At 43.3% G+C, this 26279-nt stretch overlaps 1 protein-coding gene across 1 annotated transcript in view; it reads right to left on the reverse strand.

The window, feature by feature from the left end:
• Positions 1 to 12551: 12551 nt before the first annotated feature.
• Positions 12552 to 26279, reverse strand: part of APCDD1 (APC down-regulated 1) — a 31400-nt gene continuing 17672 nt past the window's right edge. The window contains exons 4-5 of the mRNA XM_071554835.1: positions 18766 to 19087; positions 12552 to 16725 (exon numbers count right to left, since the gene is read on the reverse strand). Of these exons, the coding sequence (XP_071410936.1) occupies positions 16277 to 16725; positions 18766 to 19087 (771 nt within the window). The 3' untranslated portion in view covers positions 12552 to 16276. The remainder of the gene's footprint in view (positions 16726 to 18765; positions 19088 to 26279) is intronic.

Genomic DNA, 26279 nt, shown 5'->3' on the forward strand with positions numbered 1-26279 from the left:
GATGCAGAAGAGTTGATACTTGCTGAGTGAGCCTCAGTTGCTCACCTTTGGGAAATGAAAATCATTTTTATGCAACTCTTGGCAGATCTACCTGTGTTAAACATGTATAGCTAGGTTTTAAAGAATGCATTTTTGGGGTCTGAAATGCTTCCCTGCACTTAGTCTTATGTCTTGCCTCATCTCTGAATATGTCATAAAAACAGTAGTATTGAAACAAAATATTATCTGTACTTCTAAGTAAGCATAATCCAGTACAGGGAATTACTTGTAAACTTGAAAAACTGTGGAAGGGGTATACTCCTGTAAGCAAAATTGTGTATGCTCTTGGACAGCTTGACTTGATGTGGTGCAGCTAAGTGTGTTAGACCTTGGTATATGCACACCTTATGTAGCTGAGAAAAATGTTCTGGAAGTGATGTACGTTATCTTAGTTGCCTTTGATTTCTAGTGCTTTTTTTAAAAAAAAGAAAACAATTACATCATGTTCTGTCATTGCTCTCTGTGATAAACTTTTTTTTATAAAATCTTGCACATGTACAAGGAAGATGATGAAGAAAATGCAAATACTGCTTATCTTTTCACTTAAGCATGCAAGCACTGATGTTTCCAATTACTTGTTCCAGTGTCTGCATTCATGTCTCCTTCCATCCCAGTGACTGGAAAAAACTATGTTAAGGTCTTGATTATTTTGGTTCCGCTGGTTCAGAATGGTGTATTTCTTCTGATTTTTTTTCTCTAACAGAACATTGCCACATCAGACTTTATCATAGCCTGTTCCAAACTGATTACGTGGAAAATAACGAAAGCAATATTGTGCAGGATGTAGTTTGCTTCAGACAGAGCAGTCATTCCTGCGTTGAAGGGATCAAAACCAAACAAAACCCCGTGGAAGATCTTAAAATGTTTACAGCATGGTGTATGGAGGTTTTCAAGGGTGCTAGCACTTAAAGGACTTTAAAGCAGAAAAAGAAGTCATTGCTTAGTGCAGCTGACTCAGGTTTTGATATCTGGCAGCAGAAATAAGGTTAAAATAATGATAAAATCAGAATGAAGTAACTTTTTGCATAAATAACAAAATGGTGGTAAAACTTGGTCATGGTTTAAATAATGTCTTCAAAGTGAAAGTGTACAGCGGTTTCATAACCAGTGTACTTAGTAATGGTATAAGGAGACTGTTTTGGTTTCCCGTAATCCCTTCATAGCTGTATATAAAATGTTATGCTAAAACTATTTTGCTCTCAGGAGTCACTTTGGATGAGATCAACTGTATTCAGTGAATTATGTAATATGGATTAAATTGTTTGTCTTTGTTCCTGAAATGGTTAGAACTTCTTGCTTTGTCTGCCTGCTTACTTGTGTATGTAAGCACAGGGAAATACAGTCTCTCCACTGCTCCTAGTGAAATGAGCAGACAACGATGCCCATAAGGTCATGTGAGGGTAAATGTATAACTTGAATACATGTTGCAGGTTGCTTTTGTGAGTTCTTGAAAGGGCAAGATAGAACTAGTATATAGTATCAAAGTACTATTTTAAAGTTTTTATGAATATAGCACTTTAAAAAAGAGTAGTATGGTTGAGGGTGAGGGGAAAGCCTAGTTAACTAAAAGATACAGCTTCTGTAGTAATTCTGGGCATCAAATTTAACCCACTTAAAATATATAAAGTTAATTTAAGAAAAAATTATTTGTATCAAGGCGCAAGTTATTTGTGCATTTCTACTCATTCTCTAAAAGCTGTTGACAAACACTATTGCCCAGGCTTGCATGTTTCTGCTGCTATGTTTGAAGACAATTTACTTATAAGAAGCAACCAAACACTAGCTTGGAGCTTCATTATCCTCCTGGGAGGAGGGAGGGTGGAGGGAGGAGTTGAAAGGTGACATTTTGCCAAAGGGAAAAAGACAAAGTCAATAAGCAAAATTTATCTTTCAGGCCTTCTTCAAAGTTCTTAGAAGTTGGAGTGTTAATAAACTATTAAAAATCTAGTAGTGTCCTTTTTATTTTGGAACTTCTCCCTTACTCCATTCTGTGGAGTGCTGATAGTGAATAGGTGTATTTAGGTCTGCCTCATGGGCAGTGTAGCTGCTCTGCTCCAGAGTATGGCTGGGAAATGGCATGAAGCTGCCTTGGATGAAGATTCAGTGTTGAAATGAAGAGCAGCTGCCTGCATCCACCCAACACTGAGGATGCTAATGGGTCTGTCAGATTGCTAAGAATCATCTTGACAAAGAGCTTTCTTGTTTGGAGTCAGTAGGTATTTATGTGTGGTCTGACTTGGCAGAGCAAACACTTGCTCCAGTCTGTGGCAAAAGATAGAAATAAAAGCTACGCCGTTACAGAGCAACCCTAATAAATATTTACTATAGTACTGAAATGCCTTGCTCTCCAAGTTTGCAGGCAGGATTGAAATGCTGTAACTTATCCTTTTAGCCACGTTGCTGTGAATGTAATAGTTCAGTGCTTTGCCTTCTACTCCGGTTCCCATGGAATGACTGTGGGGCAAGTCCTGGAGGGCCCAGCCGTGTGTAGCACTCAGCACTGCTGCCAGCAAGGCTGTCTCAGCTGATCCTCAGCTTCTGTGGCAGCCTTAGAATGGTGACACATTGTGATGTTGGACAAGAGGGGGAGCTAAATACAGGAGTCAGTTTTCGCAAGGGTTTGAGCTCCTGTGAGAAGGACGACTTAATGACTGTAAAATGAGACAGGTTATTTCCTGTCTGAATGTCTTTCACAGGGGCATTCAAATAAGTGTAACCAAGTGTATGATGAGGTTGGTCTGCTGTTTTTCTTTTTGAATACATGTTACCTATGTTTAAGAAGAATTGCTGATTCTGACAGCACTACCATAAGCAGAGTTAGTGCTGGTATCATCTCTGTTTATTTGCCCTTTATGTGACAAATAGCCATGTAGAAATGAGGTCTTGTGCAAAGGCAAAACAATTGATTCATATCTTTTATCTGGCTTTGTCATTACTGCCCGTTGGTGGTAAGGTCAGAGCCTGTCTCTCATTTGCTAGGACAAGGTTTATGTGTTTGTGTGGTGAACTGGGCCTGGAAACTGCTGTGGATGAGATTATTGTTTCATCCCTTACAAATTGTGTTTTAACTGTAAGGAGTATAAACATCTCTCACCACATCACAGCACCATTTTATTTAAAACTTGGTACCAGTTTATGTCATGTTCATAACACTGCCAGCAGGGTATTGAATCCCTGTTTATGCTATAGCTACTCTGTTTCTGGCAATGATGGAATGCTGATCTCCCTCCTCTTCAGAAAAAATGTAAAGGGTGTGACAGTAACCAGGCATAGAGGTGTGAGACACCTATAATTACCGCTAAGTAGTCTGAGCTTAAACACTTAAATGAAACATTAATTGAAAGGTGGCTGAAATAGTTACCTTTTAAGCTTGTTTATAAGAAAAAAAGCATTGTGGGTTGCTGTTTTTAATTTTTTAAAAAAAGTTAGGCTGCTTATCATTCAAGTTCTTTAAGAAGAAAAAAAACAGCAACCAACCAAACAACAAACTGCCATAGTCTGGAAATAATTATTTCAGAATATTACTGAGATTTTTGTAATACTGGTGCAGGTTCACATGCATAGGTGAGTGCAGAGAGATTATCGCTCGGGGTCAGTGTCTAGGCTGTTCTCAGAATGGGTCTGCCTTGCCAATGTTGGTTACCCTGGCTTTAGAGATGGGGAGACTGAGGCACAAGTGTTGAGGCAAATTATTGGGAAGGAGTAGTTTAAGCACAGCCACTATTCCTTGGGGCTTGTCCAAGTCTTTTTTTTTTTTAATTTAGATTTAAAAAATGCTGCTTAGTGTTATTTAGAAATCTTTCATGGTCTTTTAAAGCACCTTCCTAAAGGCTATTGCTTTGTCTGTCCCTGAGGCTTAGTGTTGAACAGACAGAAAATGTGGCTGTTAGGTGTTTAACAGTGGAATGTGCTCACTGGGATTATAATGCCTGTAAAGGGGGAAAAAAGAAAAAAAATATGCTAAACATTTGGGTGTGTTGCATTTGTAGTCTTGGAACATAAAAGTGAGTGTGTTGAAAAAAAACTGGAGCCAGCGCTGTTTGCATTTTTCAAGTAAAAGAAAGCAAACAGTCCTAAATCTGTACAGGTACCCTGCTGTATGTATGGCCAAACTTCGCGAACAAAGATTTGGGAAGGGCTGTCCCCACGTGGGTGTGCCCTTCCAGCCTGCGCAGTGGATTTTAGGTGAGGCTCAGCGGGCACAGAACTGGCCCCACCGTTTAAGTCCTGAGGTTCATCTGCCATGGCCGAGTGAGCTTGGACAGTGCCAGTGAAGTCCTCAGGACTAGAACCTACAGCACCCGGCATTTCCCAGGAGGTCTCCCATCCAAGTACTAATCCGGGGCTGACCCTGCTTAGCTTCTGAGATCTGACGGGATCGGATGTCAGGGAGGCATTTAACTGCTAGTGCAGGTGTATGTTGCGGTATTGGGTTTGTGTGGCAAGGGTTTGGAAGCAAGGGGGCTACAGGGGTGGCTTTGACAAGCTGCCATAAGCTTCCCCTGTGTCTGACAGCCAATGCCAAACAGCTCCAAGACAGACCAAATGGTGGCCAAGGCTGAGCCCATCAGCAACAGTGGTAATAACATGGGTAAGAAGAGGGAAAAGGTACCACACAAGAGCAGGTTGCATCTGGAGAGAGAATATGTCAGAGCAACAGCTATGCAGGCACCAGGAGGGTCAGTGAAGGAGGTGCAGTAGGTGCTCCAGGCACTGAAGCAGAAATTGCCCTGCAGCCCGTGGTGAAGCCATGGTGAAGTAGCTGTGCCCCTACAGTCCATGGAGGTTCTTGGTGGAGCAGAGATCCACTTGCAGCCTGTGGAGTATCTCACACTGGAGCAGATGGAAGCCCAAGGGAGGCTGTGACCCCGTGAGAAACCTGTGCTGGAGCAGGTTCTTGGCAGAACCCGTGGATCCATGGAGAGGAGTCGATGCTGGAGAAGGTTTTCTGGCCACACTTGTGACCCTGTGGGAAATCCATACTGGATCAGTCTGTTTCTGAAAAACTGCATCCCATGGAAGGGACAGACACTGGAGCAGTTTGTGAAGAGTTGCAGCCTGTTGGAAGGACTCATGTTGGAGAAGTTCATGAAGGGCAATCTCCCATGGGAGGGATCCCATGCAGGAGGTGAGGAGTCCTGAGGAGGAAGGAGTGGCAGAGACAATGTGTGATGAACTGATCACAGGTCTCATTCCCTGTCCCCCTGCACAGTTTGGAGGGAGGAGGGAGAGGAAATTGGGAATAAAATGAAGTTTGAGAAGAAGGGAGGGGTGGGGGAAGGTGTTCTAAAATTTGGGGTTATTTTTCATTGTTCTATTGTGATTTGATGGGCAATAAATTAATTTCCTCAAGTAGAGTCTGTTTTGCTCGTGGTGGTAATTGGTGAGTGATCTCTCCGTGCTCTTATCTTGACCCATGAGCCTTTGATAGTGTTTTCTTTCGGAGGAGAGTGATAGAGCAGCTTTGGAGGGTGTCTGGCAGCGAGCCAGGTCAACCCACCACAATTGCTCCACCCATGGAAGTGTAAGAGTGTTTTTCCATTGCTGCTTTGGTAGCCCAAATACAGATGATACAGGTGGCTGTTCTCTGATTATTTCTGACAAGCCAAGCACTTCTGTTTTTTTAAAAAACAATCGTCTTTGACCTGCAAGCAAAGGTGGTCCAGCAGTAGTAGACTGATTAAAAATTTAAGTCCAGTGATGTATTTTCACTCAAAATTAGTGAATGCTGTTATTACTGCTTTTCAGACTGTGGTAGGCTTCTGCATTGATATGAGGGCTGGTCTGAGGAATATTAGTAATGAGAATCTGAATTATGAAGATGATGCTCTGTTTCTTAGTGGTTGAGAGGCATTGCTTTAAATCATTATGTAGTTCATAGAAACATGTTTTGGAAAGGCTTAGGAAGAAAGTCTGAAGAAAACAAAAAAACCCTGGGTCAAATAGAGGGCCCTCTGGAGCTGTAATCAAAGGTACTAGAGTGCAACTTTGATGATGGAGTGATTCTTAGAAGGTGGAAATGTGTGTGGCAGCTGTTTTTCCCTGATTGCTTTAATCAACTCTGTCTAGTTTGAAATGATGAAGTGATAAATTTAAGATACCTGTCTCACACCTCAGGAGTAGTTGGTGTCAAGTGAAGAAAATGGGCATGTAGTAAGTAAGAGATGGCCGTGAGAAGAGTGAGATGCGCTGCTTCAGAAGTGGCTTTGTGATGACTTTATAGTCCCAGGACACCTAGACTGTTAGAAAGGTCTGAATGTGCTGCCTTCTCTCCAGACTGAAACATTCTCCATGAATGGGAATTTCTCTCCAGTTTTAGAGTGTAAAGCCTCAGACATGGTGGTTGGCCTTGTAAACAGAATGCCAGGAGAAGGATTTTCTCATTGTATTTGTGCCTAGGATTGTCTAACCTCAGATTTCCAGTGCAGCCTTCAGTTTTGTGGTGATGCTTTCAGACTGCAGTTTCTTGTGTAATACCTTGAAATATTTTAGCCTTTGGGCGTCTTATTTCACATCCCAGCTTCAAGAAAATCAGAACAAATTGCTTTCCTGATTAGGTGGAATAATCTCTTCATCCTGCCTCCACAGGAAGCAGGTTACAATGGCAGAGGAAGGTCAGCATATTTGTGGAGAAACTTGACTTAAAAGAGACAAGATTTACGTGATTGCAGTATCTTTGTGCTGCTCCTCCCATGTGAATTTGAGATCTAATTTGATAGAGAGGTGTGTGTTTCACAGATATCAATTACCTCCAATTAAAGGAAAATTAGAGCTCAGATGAAAGACATTTAAATTGAGGCTCCCATCCTGGGCAAACCTGCATGGTGAACTGGAAAGATACCTGTTCTGCTTGCTGCTCTCGGACCAGTTAGTGTTGGCATCCTTGCCAAGCTGTCAGCATGGGCATAGATCAAACAGCCCAGCAGCTGCCGGCGTAGCCCGGCTCTTGTCAGGAGTGTGGGTGAGAGATGAGTGGGTTACCAGGGAGCACAGTGGGGGCAAGAGCTGCCACCAGAGTGACACCACCTCATGGGAGCATGTGGAGGTGGGAGGGGTGTTGGATCTACTACGGGATGGAAAGGGGTGATGCAAGAAAACTGCTAAGTAACAGGGTGAAAAATGCTAAAAATTAGAAGAAAGTGTAACTCTGCAGGTATGCATACCCACGTCTTGTATCTGCTCTGCTCAGGTGCTTCAGAAACACTTAGTCAATACTTGCAAACAGGTGGGAGGAATCTGATGGGCAGAGTAGCCCTAACTGAGCTCAAAACTTGTAAACCAGTGTTGGGTGTTTGTTTTGGTCTAGTTTTGGTTTTGGTTTTGTTTGTTTGTTTGTCATTTAAAAGACAAATTGTGGATTTCTAAGTCCACTTCTGACTGTATGTAGAAGTTGCATTTGGGGAACTAGAGTTTTAAAAATTAGGTAGCCAATCAAAAGTAAACATTTTTAGCCAGATAACCAGCAGCATGTGGAAGGGGCCTCCCGTTTTCCTTGGCTTCTGCTCTGAGGGATGAGACAGTCAAAAACTACACGATCCCAGCATGGGGAACAAAACTGGAATACTTTATTGAACACTTGACCACTTTTTAAGGTTTCAGGGAGACACATGCTAATAGGTAGGAAGGGTTATGGTAATTTTAGGAATTTATGGAGGGAAGACAGCAGGGGATTACAACACAATCTGATAACGTTCATTCTAGACTCTTATGTTAAGGCAGGGTCAGCTTATCTTCAAGCTGATCGTTACCAAGCCTCCTCTGTTCTTGGTGATGGAATTTCTCTCAGCCTTTGTTGACCAAGGCTTGCTGTTTAAGATTTCTAGCTCTTTTTGCTGTAAGCTGGATTTCAGATTCCTACAGAGGGAGCAGCTGAGAACAGCAGTGTGTGACTGGAGCCCTCTGGCACTTCGACGCACACAGTGTGGCTTGTTGGGTGAGCCACACAATCATGAAGTGCCCTGTGGGCCAGCCTGACAATGGGGTTGTGCAAAACTTGTGTGTGTCTATGTTCATATTTATATCTGAGTTGTGAACACAAATGTGTCTGGGGTGCCTGTGTGCCAGCATACGAGCTTCTGGTGGTTACAGCAGTCTGGGTTACTATAGGACTTCACAAAGTGCCGTGTGTTTGTCACTGCTTCAGTTCCCTCTTACTGGTTTTCTTCAATTTTTGAGTTACTTTAAAATTGCTAATTTTGAAGGTGACTGGGTACAGAAACCCTTCCTTCCTTCTTGCCAAATTGGAGCCATTTTGTCCAAACCCCCTCTGAAATGCACTCTGAGCCTCTGCAAGTGTTAATTTAAGACCTTCAAAGAGAAACAGGAGGCTTAAGCAGGAGGATGCTTACACAAGGTGAACTTCTAACATCCAGAAGCAAGTGCTACTGCTTTTGTGAAGTGCAAAGATCTCTGCTGTCAATGCAGGAGCAATTTCAGATTTAAGACATTTAAATCTAGGTTTTTAGAACTTAAGCTACTTTTATAGGAGATTCTTCCCAGTCCCTAAATCCTGTATGCTCCCTTCCATGTCACTGTACATGGATTGTTATCTCCTAGTTCTGGTTAGAATCATAGAAACTAAAGGACTTTCGTATGAGCTATATATATATATGTCATTACAACTTTCAGTTGTCACCTACATATGGATTTTTGGACAGACGTGGAATACCATTGAGTGGGAATATGTTGAAGCAATGCGAGGTTTGCAGTTTAGTAACAGTATCCTCCTTCTGTGGAAGATGCAGAAATGATTGGTACAGCTTAGACCATGCTATCATGTCCCCTGTATCCTTTACAGAGTGCAGAAAAGGGATTCCTTTAGTGCATAAGTTCAAGTTTTGTCCTGATCGAATGGCACTGAGCATGAAGGAGGGACTTCAGTGAAAGCTGTGGGGGCAAAACTTCATTTTGGCTTTTCCTAGCTCTGAAACAGGCAACTTCCTTTTTTTTCGGAGTGTAATTCCTGTGATTTCTTTCATCACTACCTCTCCCATGGATGGTGTGCCCTTCTGTTGAAGAGAGAGCGTCATGTGGAATGAAATTGTAGTGTTAGTCTGGCGCTCAGGGAAGACTTGTAAAGTTTCTTTAAAAGATGGATGTTTTATTTTCTGTATGCTAAACCTATGGCCTCCATAGAGAAACTGGCTTCATTACTCATACACATTTATGTTCATTTGCCCAGTTACAGAATCACAGAATTGCAGAATGGGTCAGGTTGGAAGGGATCACAGTGTGCCATCTGGTCCAACCTCCCTGCTCAAGCAGAGTCATCCCAGAGCACGTGGCACAGGTGTGTGTCCAGATGCTTCTTGAATATCTCCAGTGAGGGAGATTCCACCACCTCTCTGGGCAACCTGTTTCAGTGCTCAGTCACCCACATAGTAAAGAAGTTCTTTCTCATATTCAGGTGGAACTTCCTGTGCATCAGTTTCTGCCTGTTACCTCTTGTCCTATTGCTTGGCACCACCCAGAAGAGCCCAGCTCCATCCTCTTGGCACCACCTCTTTGGATACTTGTAGACCATTACGAGGTGTGCCCTCTAAGTCGTCTCTTCTTGAGGCTGAACAGGCTTTGCTCATAAGGGAGATGCTCCAGTCCTTTGATCAACTTTGTAGCCCTCCGCTGGACCTGCTCCAGGAGCTTCATGTCTCTTGTGCATTTACCAAGGCTCTGATGATCCTGTCGTGAGAGGTGGTGCTTTGATCTGCAGTTACTGCTCTCCCCCGTCAAGTGCTCCGAGCTATGGGTACGACCAGCCCGAGGGGCAGCATGAGAGCCTGTGCCAACCGCGGGCTCTGCTGCTGCTCGTTGTTGTCCCCAGGAAGGAGTCAGAGCCTCATGTCCTGCCTGGTTTTGGGCTCCGCCGCCTCCACTCTCCCCTGAACGCATCCCCGCTGGGTTTTGGCGGGGGCACGCTGGGAGGAGAGCGGCGTTCCGCATCTCCAGCCGCCAGATGGAGCCGTGTCCCCGGCCCTGCCGCTCCGGACGGACCCTGCGCCGCGTCCGCGCTGCTGCTGCCCGAGAGCCCGCGCTGGGGCCGCGCTGCTGCCCCGGAGAGCCCGCGCTGGGGCCGCGCTGCTGCCCCGGAGAGCCCGCGCTGGGGCCGCGCTGCTGCCCCGGAGAGCCCGCGCTGGGGCCGCGCTGCTGCCCCGGAGAGCCCGCGCTGGGGCCGCGCTGCTGCCCCGGAGAGCCCGCGCTGGGGCCGCGCTGCTGCCCCGGAGAGCCCGCGCTGGGGCCGCGCTGCTGCCCCGGAGAGCCCGCGCTGGGGCCGCGCTGCTGCCCCGGAGAGCCCGCGCTGGGGCCGCGCTGCGCGGCGGAGCGTCCGGCGGCTTGGGGCAGGCTCTTGTCTGCGGTGTGGGAACTATTAGTCGTGTTCACCGGAAGATGCGGTTGTTTCCAGCAATGCCTTAGAGAATCCTAGAATGGCTGAGGTTGAAAGGGACCTTAAAGATCATCCACTTCCAACCTCCCTGCCATGGGCAGGGACCCCTTCCACTAGACCAGGTTGCTCAAAGCCCATCCAAACTGGCCTTGAACACTTCCAGGCATGGTTTAAAATCATTACCCCTTGTCCTACCACACCACTCCTTGCTAAAAGGTTTCTCCCCATCACTGTTATAGGCCTCTACTGAAAGGCTGCAATAGGGTGTCCCTGGAGCCTTCTCCAGGCTGAATAGTGACAAATCTCTCAGCCTTTCCTTATAGGAGAGGTGCTCCAGCCCTTTGATCATATCTGTGGCCCTCCTCTAGACCTGCTGTAACAGCTCCAGGTCTTTCTCGAGCAACATCCCAGGTGGTGTCTCATACAGGGAAGTTAATAAAGCTGATGCCCATATATCATTTTGATTATTTTTGTGGGTCTTTGATTGGTGCTAAAAGTGATCCAGTGGTTGGGCATTTATTTAAAGAAATTTATAATGCATTATGTTTGTCCAGCCAGCATCTGTCCTCTGGATGAAAGTATATATAAGTACTTTTTTCTTGTGAAATTGCAGAATTCAGCACAAGTAGTCTAGGAGACCTAATGCGCAACATCTTCAGGTGCAAACTTTTTTCTCCCAAGATTTTGCATTTATTTATTCTAAAACAGCTCTACCCTGTGCAGCTTTCTTTCTCATTTTCCAACAGACTGTCTTGGAAATGGCAGCAGACAAGGAGCACTGCGGTTCTCATGGGGAAGAATGTTGGGAGTTGTGTCTGCCTGCTTTAAAGGGGTGACCATGAGCAGCTCCCATTATTGGATGACATGCAGGAATTAATTACTATCCTCAGGGTGTTGTAATACCATAGCTAGAACCCATCTGATGGACTAGTCCTATACTTAGGAACAGACTCACAGAGAAGATGGATGGGCAGAAGGTGCCTGATAAATAATTGCTCAGGCCACAGCTGCATTGGCTATTGAGGATACTTGTGATTTGATTCCTCAAAGCTGAATTGTCTCTGCCTGATTCAAAAGTGGAGTTCCTCATTATTATTTATTGCTGCTAGCAAATGGCAGTGAAAAAAAATCCACAGTGATTGCACTAGGGGAGAAGAATAGAAGGAAAAAAATACTTGCAGGAACAGAGAAAATTATGGAAAATTAATGAAACTGAATGAGCCAGAATGAGTGGTGCTGGTTTTTATTACCTGGTCTTTCCTGTTGTCTCAGGACTGAGTAAATTATGGCCAGTAGAAGCTTGTATAATCTTGCAATAAATTGCCTGAATTTATCCATTCTCTGCTTTGTGTGGAAGGGAGGCCATTTCAAGGCTTTGGCTATTGTGCTTGGAGTACCTTGTAATTTAGGTCATGCTTCCTGAAAATAGAGCTCATCTTTCAGGGATCTCCTGAGTCACTTGTGAAAACTCAGAAACTGGTCAACTCTAAAGCTTTTGATGGTGGCAGTGGAAGGCTCACTGACTGCATTTCATCTCCTGTAGGCAAGGCAGGAGTGAAACTGCAAAGCGCTGTGGAAAGATGCTTTTGTTCTCCTGTGGCTTGCTTTTCCCTTCACAACTCATTTCAGGTTTTTCTTTCTTTTTAAGAAAAGTGTCCTTTTGAATCCTTCTGTGCTCCTTCCCCCAGGCCGTAGCCCTTAAAGCAACTGAGATGCAGTAGCAGAGCAATGATGAAGTTCTGCTCATTTACATCTAATTTATAAACGATATTTGGTTTCTGTTGAACCATATCCTTTGTGCTGACACAGCTGCTCTGACCATACTCTCCTGCCAGCCAACACCATGGTTACTCACTGAGCACTTCCAGCCCCATTTTTATTCTGAGAACCTGAAAATGTGCTGTGAAACCCAAATCATCACAGGTATAACCATCAGAGCTTCTAGTGACAGATATGTTCTGAAATAAAAAATGTTTTCTTGTGTATATAGGAAGAAATGATCTTTTCTTTGCATAAGTTACTCAACAGATGGGTTTTTGGCTGTTACTTTCCGAGACACCTATCATTTTTTTTTGCAGGTAGAAAGTCAACAGAAACAGGCAACTAACATGTAGGGGAGGCAAAGAAATCCTTGATTTTTCAGTTAGGCTTTTTTTATTTCAATCAATAGTTTAACAAGTGCTTAAACTTCCCCAGCAGTTTAATCTGGAATATAGTTGAGGAGAAAAATATCTTCTATAACTTTACAAAAATAAAAAGATTTTTTTCTTTTAAAATTCTGCACTTTAGGCAAGCACACTCCAACTCAAGCAAGACAGACATTATATCTTAAAATAGAGACTTCTGTTCATAGAAATGACATTTTACCCCAGGGCAGCAGGCACAGTATGTAAACGGTATAGAAACAGAGCAAGAGCACTTGTTTTGGCTTTTCTGATCCCTTTTGTCCTATTTTTTTGAATAGAACTTGTTAAACAAATATGTCTAACAATATCTTCAGGTTACCATTTCTTCTGTCAGGTGGCTCCTTGAGTAGGCTATTACTGAGGGAAAAGTTTTCACCTGTCTTGGAAACACTGGCAGTTACTGAAGATATCAGCATTAATGGTTTTATGTTTTTAAAGCTGCATTTCAGCAAGGCACAAATCACTCAGTTTGTACGTCTTCCACTGCTAAACCACTTTCAGCTGAACTTCTTTAGCAGCTGGGGCTGCCAGCACATGAGGTCAGGTTGGAGAAATAAAATCAATGGAACATATTCTGTCACAAATGTACACAGTGCTGTGGAGCTGTTAACGTAGTGTGTGATGAAACCAAAGGATCAGGTAAGCTTTGGCTCCTGATTTTGTGCCTGTAACTAAGGAGAAGCCTCACAGAGAGTATGGACTGGCACATAAACTATGTGTTCTGAAGATTTACAACTTTGTCCAACTTGATTTGTATTGGTTAATAGAAAAATAAAAAATATATAGACACATGGAGGGAAGCTGGTGCTGCATATGCTAAGACCCCATATGATAATTATGTTTCTGGACAACAGTACAAATAAACTACAGGAGTCCCCAGTCAGATTTCTTGTAATGCATTATGAAGACCTTTTTTAAACACTTGCTTTTTAAATGTCTTTAAATGACAGGGGGGAAAAAATTGCTCATTTTACAGTGTGTACATTGAATCACATTTGCATATAGTCTAACCTTAAACCTTGGAAAACTGAGGCAATTCTGTGATTCAAAAAGCTGAGACATGGATGTGCTTTTGGAGGCAAGAACTTGACAGATCTTTCTCTTGAAACTGTTGTAATATATCTGACATTAGGCAATCTACAGAGGAGCCACATAGTACTAACAAGCTGTAGATGACTGCCCTGATGAATACAGAAGATCGTGCTGTGGAGCAGTTCCTTTGGTCTCTGTTTCAGTCCTGCATCACAAGCATCTGCAGAAGTCAGCTGGGATTGAGTTATGTGTGGCACTTGTGCAGTCCTAGCCATTGATATTTTTTGAGAGATAGGACTGTCTAATGTGGGAATAGTTGATGGTGGTGAAGGAAGCTTTTCTTGTGTGATCTAAGGAACATCATCTCATACCTATCCTGTTTAACAAAAATTAACATGAATTCACTCATGCTGCTAGGTCTCAAACAGAAGTCAGAAATGAAGCTAGTATTCAAGGAACGTGTTTGACTATAGCTCAGTAACCCAGCTGGATGTTGAATGCAAAACTCAAGTCTCGCTAGAGAAAACCAAACTCCATCCTGGTTCCTAGCCACTCTTTCAGGGGTATTGTGTCTTTTTCTTGATCCTGTAGTTAAAATTGTGCTCCTGAAGTCCCTCTATGAGCAACTGATCCAGAGCTGGTTCTTCAAGTAGGTTTGACTGTGTGGGGCAGAAAACCATCAAGAAAAGCTGTTGTTCATAGGACTCAATTCATCACGGTGAGTTGGTTATCAGCTCCTTCCAGCAGGCTGAAGGAGGATCTGTATCAGGTGGATGGATGAACACTTTGGTGACTACTGAGCTAACATGATCTCCATTCCTGACTCTTTTCTGATTTTTCTGTGACTTTTCATTTGCCTGAGAAAAAAATATGGAAGATGTGATCTGATCTGGCAGCGAGTCTGTGATACCTTTCCTTCCCTCCATCCTCCTGCTGTCTCAAAACTAGGTGAACCAATTTTGTTCAAGCCCTGAAGAAATTCACATCCATGTTTTCAAGGAATGCTTTTGCTATAGTAGACAGTATGAAGACTCACTATGCAAAGTCAAAAGACCTTAATTCAAAACGTATTTTTCCTATAACTCATTAAAGCCTCTTTTTCTGACACAGTACTGAAGTGGACAGCTAGAAACTGCTGATACTGTGGAAAAATGCTACAACCTTACTCCTTGTTTCTTACAGGGGTTCCAGCTCTTCCTGCGAACCAAAATGTGTACATTAGTAAAAGCCACAGCCTAAATGCTGCAAGGTTAAGCCATGCCCTAAGTTCACATCCCATTAAAGCAGGGGAGCATCGTTCATCTATGAACTTGCAATTCCTTGTTGGCCTTAAATGTCTCCCCTACTGCCTCCAGAGTCTGCTTAGATCCACAACAGTGCACAAAAGGATGTATTTGCCACTGAGGGAAACCTGTGGGTTTCCATGGCAGGTTCTTGCTGCAGAATGCTCTCTGAGGGCTGTGCCTATCCTATTTCCCAGCAATGTCTCCCCAAACCAGTTCAGCAAGGAGAAAAGTGGACATGACTGGATTTGGGCATCTCTTGCCCACCCTCTGAGTGTCCCTCCATCTGCAGGTCAGCTTCCAGCTGCTTTCTTGCTCTACAAGGGGCCATGTTTTGCTTGCTGCTGCTACTCTTTTCCTTGTTCCTGCATGAGGTCACATCACTAAAAACACACGGCTGAGTAGGTTTACAGAACATATTAGATCCCACTTGCTTCTTTATTTTGCCCACCTGGCTGACATAATACTGCATGCAGAGTATGTAAGGCCTCAGGAGTATGAAAACAGAAGTTGCCCCTGCAGCCCTGTACTGGCAGCTTACCTGCACTGTGTGCAACCAAGAGAAAATATGCTGCTGCTGTCTGGCTTTGAGGGGGCTTGGTAGTAACTACTTGCTAGATACAAAGGAAGACCTCAAAACAATTTCATAACTAACAAAATTGAATGAGAAAATATTAACCCGCTGATTATTTTTACAACATAATGATTGTAAAAATACCTTAAAGTACTTGGACTGTTCTTTTTTTTTAATTAGAAGTATTAACCATTTAGTGCTTTTGGAATAGAGGGCTGTTGATTTGCTGGTTCTTCTTTTGTATTATGAGCTGTGAGATAACGGCAAGATAAATCTTTGTGGGTTTCCTCCTTATATACATATCTACATCAGAGCTGTGAAGTCAGAGGGGGAAGCTGCTATCACAGTACTGGCACAACACCAAGCCCTTCCCCCGAGCTAAGTTCTGATGAGAACCCAGGCAGTGGGGAGAAGAGCACCACAATGGTAAGATGGCAGAGACGACTGAAGCAAGGTCTTATTGTTCATCCCAGCAGTTAAAAAAAAATAATAAAAGGAGACCCCCACCCTCCCCCCCCCAGAAGTCTGCAGTCCTAAAGTGCAATTACTTTTGTGCAGTCATGTCAGGCCAGGGATCAGACTGGATGAAGTTCAAAGCACAAACATCAAACGAGTGCCGTTTGGGATGCAAGGAGGAAGGGGGAAGTAAGGAAAAGAACAACAGTTCTCAGGCATTCAAGTGCATCAAGAAAATAAATGTCCCTTTCTTTTGGAAGAAAAACAACCCCCAGTCTGGTGGAATCCTGGCTTTGTAGTCATGAAAAACAAATTGATTTCACTTCTAGCTGAGAATGTCCCAATATGCCACAGTACAAATAAACAGCAGGGCAAGAGCTGGGGTGCTGGGATATTTTTCTGGTGCCCTGCTGCTATACAGCCTTATTTTATTCTCCTCTGGTGACTCCTCAGATCTGGGCACTGACGAGGCACACTGAATTAAAGGCGTCTGGTAGGAAGTGGCTCTCTTCTCCGGTCGGTCAGGGCTGGACCCATCGCTCGGTCTCTGGCCATTGTACAGCAAGTACCTGCCCCGGGCATCCTGCTCCATTTTGAAGATTTCGTACTCAGTGTGAGGTAGGCGGATGCCGAGCGCGATGCAGCCATTCGTGTGGGTGACATCCTGCTGAACTCCGACTTGCCAGGATCCCTGGGCTCCACACTCATTCCCGTTGAAGACGTTGAGCAGCGAGGCTGTGGATATGTCCATGGGAGTGACCTTCATGTGATTCACTGTCAGAGAGGAAGAGGGGAGCTATTAGCAGAGGGGCAAAAAGAAAAGCAAAGCCAACATGCAGATTGGGGCACACCTGTTAAATAAAAATTGTCTCCTCTTGTTCATTCTTAAACGAATTTTCCATATAACCAGAAAACTTTTTTGCATCACTGTATGTCTTTGACTTCGTGCAAAAAATGCTTTTTTGCACAGAACAACCCCCACTTCCAGCTCAGTTGAAGAAAACCTGATGGCCATGTATCTCAGCCAGAGATTAAGCAGAGCCTTTCATAAGTTCCAGACAATCCTTTACAGATAAAGCCTGGTTGGTTATATTAGGTGACAGGGAGAAGAGGAAACAATAAAACTTTACCGATGTTTTATTACCATCTATATTAATCCCTAAGTGGGGCTGTTTATCACATATTTTTCATCATTTTTTAATCTGTTACCCTGTAAAGCTAATGAAATAATTAGTTTCAATTAGGAAATTTGGAAAATACCACAGCTGCACTATCATCATATATTACATTTTCTTTTTTGAATTAATTATATAATATTGCTGACCTACAGAGAAATGCTTTTCTCATATCTAAACATTTGCTGAAGCTTGCAGTATCAAATGTAGAACTGCTGCAGCTTCTTCAGTTCTAACCTTTCTGTATTTCAAAGGAGTTTAAGGCACATAAACTTTTATTTTCCAGCCAAATTAAAAAAGTTGTGAAAAGCCAAACTGAATGAGCATACAGAAGGGGAATAGGGATTTTTCCTGGTGTGTGTTTGACAAAAGAATATATCAAGAAAAGGGGATCTGAATGGATTGGTGCTGACCAAAACAAGCAAATAACCAGTCCTCATGCCTCCCAACACACCCAAATCCCAAATTCTCTTGCAAATCACTTTATAATAATATTTGTTGGGAGTTTTATTCTGAGGTTTTATAAACAGACATTTGACTCAATGGTTCTAAAGTTCACATTATTTGTCCTTTATAGTGTAAAAGGTAATTTATAAAAATTGAACCTCCAAATTTTATAACCAAATTGGTGACCTTGATCTGTAAGGTAAGTTGGCATAGCATAAAACAGAAATTCAAGTGAAATCTGGATTTCACCCCAGGAGCTGAGCTGGGACATGCTGTATATGCAGCTCTAAAAAGCAAAAGTTCTGGCAGGCAAGGGTATCTCCTACCTCGCAGAGAAATCCCAGATGAGTAAATTATTTCTTATAGTTACATGTTTTCCTAAATCAGACCCATGCAAGAAGCTTTATGCTTCTCACAGGGTAACTGAAATAAGGAGGAAAAGAGTGTACAAAATGCTTGAGGCTCCCAGAGGCTTTGTTGGGGCTGGTGCCAGGGTGGCATGCTGTGTTTTGGAGATGTTTGTTTATGTGAGTGGTTCAGGCCTCTGAGATCTTTCTATCCAGAGTGCCATGGGGCTGTTTGCACAGGGTGGCTTCTCAGCTACAGGGACCAGGGTGGCATCACTGCTGAGTGTTGCTTTCCCAAGTACCCAGGGAGTTTTGGTTAGATATGTCTAGTCTTTGCTCTGGTGACATTAATCAGAGCTGTCTTTAGGGACACCCTTAGGTGCTTGAGGGCCCCTTGGAAGTATATGAAAAGATGCATGCTGTTACATCTGTCTTTGAAAGAAAATTATTTATACCTCTTCAGATCTCAAATGCCTTCTGAAGGCGCTTTTATCTCTTGGCTGAAGGAGCCCTAGGACACAGATCTAACCTTAGGCACTTTTCTTAGATGCTTGAAGTCTGACCACTGGACTCCAAGACTTAGTGATGCAAAATCTTATTTTCTTGTGCTGTACTTAAAGACCTCTGCCTCAAATGAGTATTGCTTTACTGATGTGAAATGCCTTGTAGCTGTATAGTTTGGCTGGGCATTCACACAACGTCTGAAAATCACTTTCCCAAGAAATGACGAACTCCTAAAAACCTCATAATGAAATCATTAGCAACCAAATCACTATGAGTAAACTCTGCTCTGGTCCATAACTACCTGACCACCTCCACCCACACTGTACTGACAGTCACTCTACCTTTGAACACAAACTCCGTGCCTCCCATCACTTTGGACGAGTGGACTCCCCGGCTGTAGCGTCCCTTGGCATAGATGGTGAAGGTGGGGTGCTTGCAGATGGGGTCAGAGTAGTGGTAGTAGTGACCCTCCCAGGTGTTGTTGTTGTCGTGGAAGATGAAATGCCGAGTAAGGAAGAGAACCTCTGGTCGCACCTCGCAGCGCTGGCTCACCCATTCTCCGTGCAGCCCTATAGTCAGATCCGCCTTGGGGGGTAAGATGGGAGGATGGTGCTCGTCCGAGCGGTAGATGATTCTGCATGCGATGCAGGTGCGGTCGTGGTTCTGAACCAAAGCAGAGAGAAACCCTCGTCAGGCATTATCTTTGATACAGGGCAGTGAATCAGGCCAGCCACTTCATGCTACACCAGCTCCACATTTTAATGCATTGCTATTTCTTGTTAGTGGTACCTTTGGTTGTGTATGTGTTAAGATGGCATGGCTGCATCACATTTAAGAGATTAAGTTCCTCATCTGCATTTATCTGGAATTAACATTTTAGTTCAGCTTTTTACAGGGTATAGAAAAGGCTGACTTTACCCTTCAAATCATGTGAGAAGGTGGTAGATAGTAATTTACTATGATGGGGACTTCGCAACACTTGTGTTAGAAATAAAGACTTTTGCTGAGCTCTTATTTTGTATCTGTCTTCCTTTTAGTTTTTAACTTGGGGTACTGTAGATAAACATGGGTGTCCTATGGACATTTTTCCTTTTGGATGGCAGCCTGGGAGAACAGTAACCAGTGATTTTAAACTTTTTTCAGCTTTTCTGAGCCCTAAAGCAAGTTTGCGAAGTGTGTGATATGGCGGGTTACCACTGGGACATAGTGAAAGCTTTATGGCCCTCTCCAGCAGGAACAATGTCTGTGGTGCTTGCTGAGCTCCATGATGGCTCACTGCTGAGGACTAAGCAGCCAAGTATCCCCAGCCCCAATCATGAGCACCAGAGGAGTCTTACAAGGGGCACGCAAGTTCCAAGTTCATGGCAGGAGAGGAGGGAATTTCACATGAGGCTTTCACTTCTTGCCATCAGAAACTGCAACTACAGAGTCCTGTAGGTTGTTCCTAAGGCTAACTGTTTCTGCTTCTGCAAGGTTTTGGTCTTGTTGGCAAAAATTTGGCCTCTAAATATTCAAACTGTATTTTGCATTTCTTTAATGGCAAGAGACAGCACCATTAGCTTTTGTCTCTGCTCTGTTAAACCTTGAATTAAGTTTTATGGACCAACAGAGGACTGTGATACGAAATTTTTAGCTCACTTTATTGATGGCAAATAATTATTTCAAGAAGAATAAAATGCCACCTCCCAAGATAAAAGCAATATTGTCACCAAGGGAAGTCACAGACTCCCCATCCCTGGAAGTGTTTCAAGGCCAGTTTGAATGGGGCTTTGGGCAACTTGGTTTTGTGGAAGGTATCCCAATCCATTAGCAGGAGGGTTGGAACTAGATGACCTTTAAGGCCTCTTCCAACCCAAACCATGGCATGATTCTATGATTCTGTTTTCCTGGTGCCTGTGTTGGGTTGGTGATGTGCTGCTCGTTTATATCTCAAGACTGGACAGTGAGGCTTTCTACTCAGCTGGTGACATGCAGAGGGGCAGCACTCTGAGCTGTAAGCAGGCTTATACTCAGAGTGAAAGGCAAAGACCACACAAGAGAGCTTACGCCTTCATCTCTCAAGGATACTACTTGATCCTTCCTGAAGAGAGCAGGATGGACTGGAGGGGGTTTACTCACATCCACCTTGTTCGAGCTTTAAGGTGTTTTCCTAAGGTGCAGTTCAGAATGCATTGAGTTAAGAGCTAAAGCTCACCATGCAGCCACCAGGAAAAGAGATTTATACAAATACTTTTTCTTTGAGCACCTTTTCAGCTATCTTTTTTGAGATCACTCTGAGATCCCTACATAACATAATTCCTCATATTCACTGCTCTTACTTTGAAGTCCATGTGAGCTGCTACAGAGTCAACATTTCTCCACTCACTGCCTTCAGCTCACAGCTCACTTTAGGAGTGACATTCACAGAATCTTCATTAGTGCCCTGAGTTTCCCCAGTAATATGGTATGACTATAGGTAGCTTCAGAGAATCAACATACAACTTCCACAATACATCCCTTTTACACGTTTTCAATAGGGGTCGTATTTGTCTCCACCCCAGACCAGGCAGGCATCAAAAGTCTTTTCACCAAAAGTGAAATCAATGAAAAGCCCACTGTTCTACATCTGTGGGATGCAGATAATGGTCCATGTGCAAAAGAACTATAAATGGTACAGCTTAGGTTGATCTGAACCAGTGCTGGCCAACAGCCGTGCTCTGAGGAGGAAGGAGGTTGGACTTGGTGACCTGCAGAGGATCTTTCCACCCCAAATTACATGGTCTCCTGGAACTATGCGCCAGCATGCTAATAAAGTGGGTGCAGTTCTTTCCAACTGTGGAGCTTTTCAACTAATTTTAAGACATATTTTGTCAGCTAAATTCTGCAAGCAGGTGCAAGGGTCATTAATACCTTAGTGAAATACAAAGAACATTTCATTGAGTAATTAACACAACTGGTAAAGTTCGCAGAGATTTATATTCAAAAAGTATTTTTGAATTATAGTAAGAAATAATGCTTTTTCTTCTTGGAGAGCAACACCTAGAAGACCCCACCAGTCCCTTGCATGGACACATGCAGAGATCCAGGCCAGAGATCTGTGGAAGATGCCAGTGGCTATGAACAACTTGTTTCTCCAGTGTGGCTGTCCTGCCCTGGGGCAGACTGGCATCAATGCTCCCTATCGTGTTAAGGGCTAATAAACTGCACTGATGACAGTAACTTCATGGCTGTGATTGTCTCACTCACATAAAGTGAAGCCAGAAAGGGAGGAAAAGACTGTTATAAAGTTAAACATAAATTCAGTCAATAGTAGGAGACAATTTCTGCTACAGTCCCTTCTCTGTTGAAAGCTTTTATCATCTCCCAGTGGATACCCTGCTAAAGCAATATGATTGTTTGCTTTACATTCCCATGTTCTTCTCAGGAGCCCATCCTTCAAAAACAATTTTTGAGCCAAGGCAATTTAACCTGGAAACCAATGATTTCTGTTGGCCTTGTTCAAAATCTGTATAAAACCAAATGGAAATGCAGCCTGTAGTCATTCTTGGTCAACCCTTGGCTGCGGGATTCCTCTCTTCCTTCTCAGGTCTAGTGGATGGACAAGATGAAGATCTGTAATCAATACTGTTTGCAACAACATTATTTTGACTTTTTCTGACCAGAAGGGACTGTCAAATATAAAAGTTCTTATTGCTGTTCTTCTAGCAGTGATTCTTAAGTTTCATCTCTCCTTACACCATTAAAAACCATGGGTATTATGAGTCAAGGCTCTGATGCTGGGCAGGGAGTATTCTCATAGTTTGATGTCTTCTCCATCACACTGGAGTACAGAAGATACAGATTGGAAACACCTGCAGCTGCTTAGTCATTTGGCTGTGACCAGTGGCAAAGTGGACAGAAGAAGGTCCATGAGCTTCACAGTGGAAAACTATTCATAACTACAAGCAGCCCCTTTCTCCTCATCAGGGGTGGGTTTATGTCTTAGGGCATAAGGAGGAGTTACTTCCCAAAACTTATAAAACTACACTGGCTGGCATTACACTGTGAGCAGAGTTGACTCCTTTGGCAAACTCTGGGAAGATCCATGTTCATTCTCTGCTACTTGTCTGTATCTCACCTGGCTCTTTGACCTCTGTGACCCTGAACTGCTGTTACTCTGTGCAGCTCTTCTAATTCTGAAAGCTTTGCATCAGCCCTGAAGGTCTGCCAGTTGGGCTGCTAAGAAATATCCAGCCTGATGCCTTCTAGTTATGATTGTGTGCCCGAATGAAGGAGCAGAGGTGAACGGGCATTTTTTGAATCAAATCATGAGTGGGACTGGGAGAGGTTGGGCTGGTGAGGAAGTCTAAGTATCCTTTCTCAGCAGTGAGACATTGTCTGGCTCAGGCACCTCTTACACTGAGACCAGCACTTGAATCTAAGCCCAAAAAACCCTCTTTTTCCACTGTGATACTATCTTTCACAAAGTTATAACCTTCTTAGTAGAAGAATATGCCATGTGTAAACTCCCTCAGCATGATATTTTGCCTGAGTAATGTACAAGGGAAAGATCTAGTTTTGTTATGAGGCAATTCGACTTAATTTTGGAGTAATTTATGTTTATGTAGAGTTCCCTCCTGCTTTTTCAGGTCAGCTGCTCTTGGCTCTTAATTAGGCTAGCTGAGGCTTTGCAAATCACTTCCTTTCCATGTGTCTCAGGGAAAGATTATTTTCTAAAAACAGACGTTCAAAGAGAGAGACGTTCAGAGACAGAGGACATTCGAGTTCAAACACGATTAAGTACTCTCTAATAAAAAGCTCATTTGGGCATGACATAAACTAAAAAGCAATAAAATGAGCAGTGGACAGGATGAACATCTGTTCTATGTTTTGATTATCTTAGGTGTACAATGCAATATTTTTAATAGTGGGGTCTGGCTGAGGACTGGCCCTTGAAATAGCTGGAAGATCCCTACTCATGATGGGTGCCTCCTTGCAGCTCTGCAATGGCAAATCCATAGTGCCCTAATTCCTCACCCTCCTGGGTATTTCTTTAAAGCCAATTTCTGAACTAAGCCATATATGCTAAAACAAGCCTGAAACTCTGGCTAGAAACTCAGCTGGGGAGAAAACAGCTTGTGATCTGAAAATTTCCACCAACATTTTTTCTTATCCCTCCCTCCTGCTGTCTCAGCTGAAGTGGTAACAGCGCCAGAGAGCTCTGGAAGCCAAGCAGGGAGGTTTCTAATAAAAAAAAGCAAACAAGGATGAGGTTCCCTTGATCTTTTTCCCAATTGCTGTGGATAGTCAGAAACATAAACCCTTCCAGCATAGTTTAATTTTCTCTTAAGTTCTATGGATTTCTATGGCTGCCTAGGATTAATTTTCCTCTAATAAATTCATGGTGTTTTTTATGACTAAGGCAAAAAAACTATCATACAACGGGGATGCTCTCAGAGCAATGGTGTAATGAGCTTTGAATAACAGCTAGAAAGATCTTTTTGAAGGTGTTCAACTTTTCTCTGAATACGTTTGTATTTTGTTGCTATTGATAGAGAGTAAGACATCTATGGACCAAATCATTTTCAAAACCTACAGAAAATCTACGCTTTCCTTAAAGTTCAATCAGAAGCTGAAATCAATGCTTAATTTTCAGGGGAGGACTTGCAGGATGTACTGCAAGTTGTACTTAGGAACTAAGCAAACAAGCACTAACAGTAAAGGGGAGGCTGAAAAAATACTTTCTTTTCAACTACATACCTCATTCAAACATATCTGCTCTCTCCCCTGCCTACCTAGTTATCCTTTTTATCTTGAAAATGTGTCTGTATTTCAGTGCAAAAATTTTAAACCACTATTTGTCTGAAACAGCTCCAATTGTAACTCAACCTTTCTCCAGTAGAATTACAATAGATGACTATTCTGGTATTTGTCCATATACATAATGGAAAATTAACATTATCTCAACTATAACTTACTGTTTTTAAGGGAAGATTCATTGTTCAGACTACTTGGAGTCTGAGAGATGCAGTACATTCACGGCAGACCAGACCAAAAAATCAACACCGTATTTTAAATTAGATTTTTATTTTAAAAAGGACATGGGTAAATATCTGATAAAGTATACCCAGTTTGGAGGAAAAGAGATAGAAAGCAACACTTTGGTTTCTGGTATTCAAATTTTTTTTTCATTTTTAATGGAGAATTTTGAGCATATTCTGTCAGGCTCTCTCTGTCATCTTTTCCAGTTGTAAATAGTTGGTATTTTACCAGACCAGACACAGTAAGAAGACAAAATCATAGAAAGCAGCAATGTGTTGGAAGGTCCTAAATAATCCAAAAATATGGCAGCTGCTGTTACAGAAGACAGGATGTTGGGGCAGACATAGGACTACTGCTGCTCAGAGTTGACCAGGGCTAAAAAAATCACAAAGCAATTCTGTGAAGTGCTGAACCTAGTTTGTTTTCTCAGTAGCAGTTTGTTTTACACCTGCAAAGTCTTTAAACCTGCATGAAATTACACAGCAGATTCCCAAAGTAATTCAAGAAATTGTCTCCTCTTTTATCTTGAGCCACTGCACAGGGGACATTTCCATTCCATAACTAGGTTAAGAGATTTGGTATCAGCTCTGCCTCAGCAAGATGGAAAGCACATGCTCTTTGCCATCCTCTGGGCCAACACTGGACTCCTCGCTTGTCTCTTGCCCCCAGCAATGGCAGTGTGAAGCCAAAACCCATTCACGGTTGGAAAAGGAGGACAGGTTGCACCTCTACAGTATGGTGAGAAGCAAGGGCTAGCAAAAGCCCCAGGACTCATCCCAGCTCCCTTCTGCACCCTCCCATCACCAAGCTGTGGAGCCCACACAAGGAAACCCAGGCTCTGACTGTTCACAGCATCAGGTTGCTCTTGCATCAGGGGCTTCCCTTTCAGAGTGGCCATGTTGTCTGACATTGGCTATGCCACATAGCACGTGACCAGGTATGGCATGTTGCACCCAGCACACCCTTGTAGCAGGGACATGTGAGGTGAGGGACCAGGCACTAGGTTCCCTCAAACATAGGCTCAGGCTTGAGCTGTGTGTGCAGTAGAGACCTAACTGGTGGCCCGTGATCTTCTGGGGTCCACCTGTCACAAAAGCTGGGGTAGGAAACCCCTGCCATGTGAAGACACAATATTACCATGAAGGGAAGTACTGAAGAAGAGGGTAGAGAAAAGCCCCGCTTAGCAATGACCTTGCACACCCATCTGAATCCCAGGTGTCACAGACAGGGCTAGATGGAACAGGAATGAGGCATGCCTGGTCAGGATGCTTTAAACCTCATCACTCGAGAAAATCGGGTACCAGGTTTTAGCGTCAGGATGAGTAAAAATGGAAACTCTCAGGGGAATGTCAGCTTGAGGAAATGCTTCCAGCTCAACAAAAGAAGTTGAATGGCTTTGCTTCACAATGCCAAGGAGTCAAGCACACAGAAAGACCTTTATGTATAATATCAAGCTTGCTCCACCACCACTCCAGATAACTGCAGACCAAGACAACGCTTTGACAGACAGCCACAAACTCTCTCCACTACAAAAGTGATAATCTGCAGGCTTTCCGTGACCTCATATGAAGCTGACTTGACTAATGTGCATTAGGCTGGCTCTGGGGAGTTGACAAGCATGGCTGACACAGTTATAATTCAGCCTGCCAAGCGGAATGAAGAATCACAAAGATTTAAAACTTTAATTAAAAGTAAAATGCCAGAGAGAGTGGTAACTCCTTTGCAGGGTTGTCAGATGGCGATTTTAGTGGGGAACAGACATGCTGCAAGCAGGAAGGAGGGTGGAGATATGCTCATATTCATCTGCATGTGTATACCATATATTCTAAGATACTGGGGAATGTTTTTATTAACT

Source organism: Pithys albifrons, chromosome 4, assembly GCF_047495875.1.
Source record: "Pithys albifrons albifrons isolate INPA30051 chromosome 4, PitAlb_v1, whole genome shotgun sequence".
Taxonomy (NCBI): domain Eukaryota; kingdom Metazoa; phylum Chordata; class Aves; order Passeriformes; family Thamnophilidae; genus Pithys; species Pithys albifrons.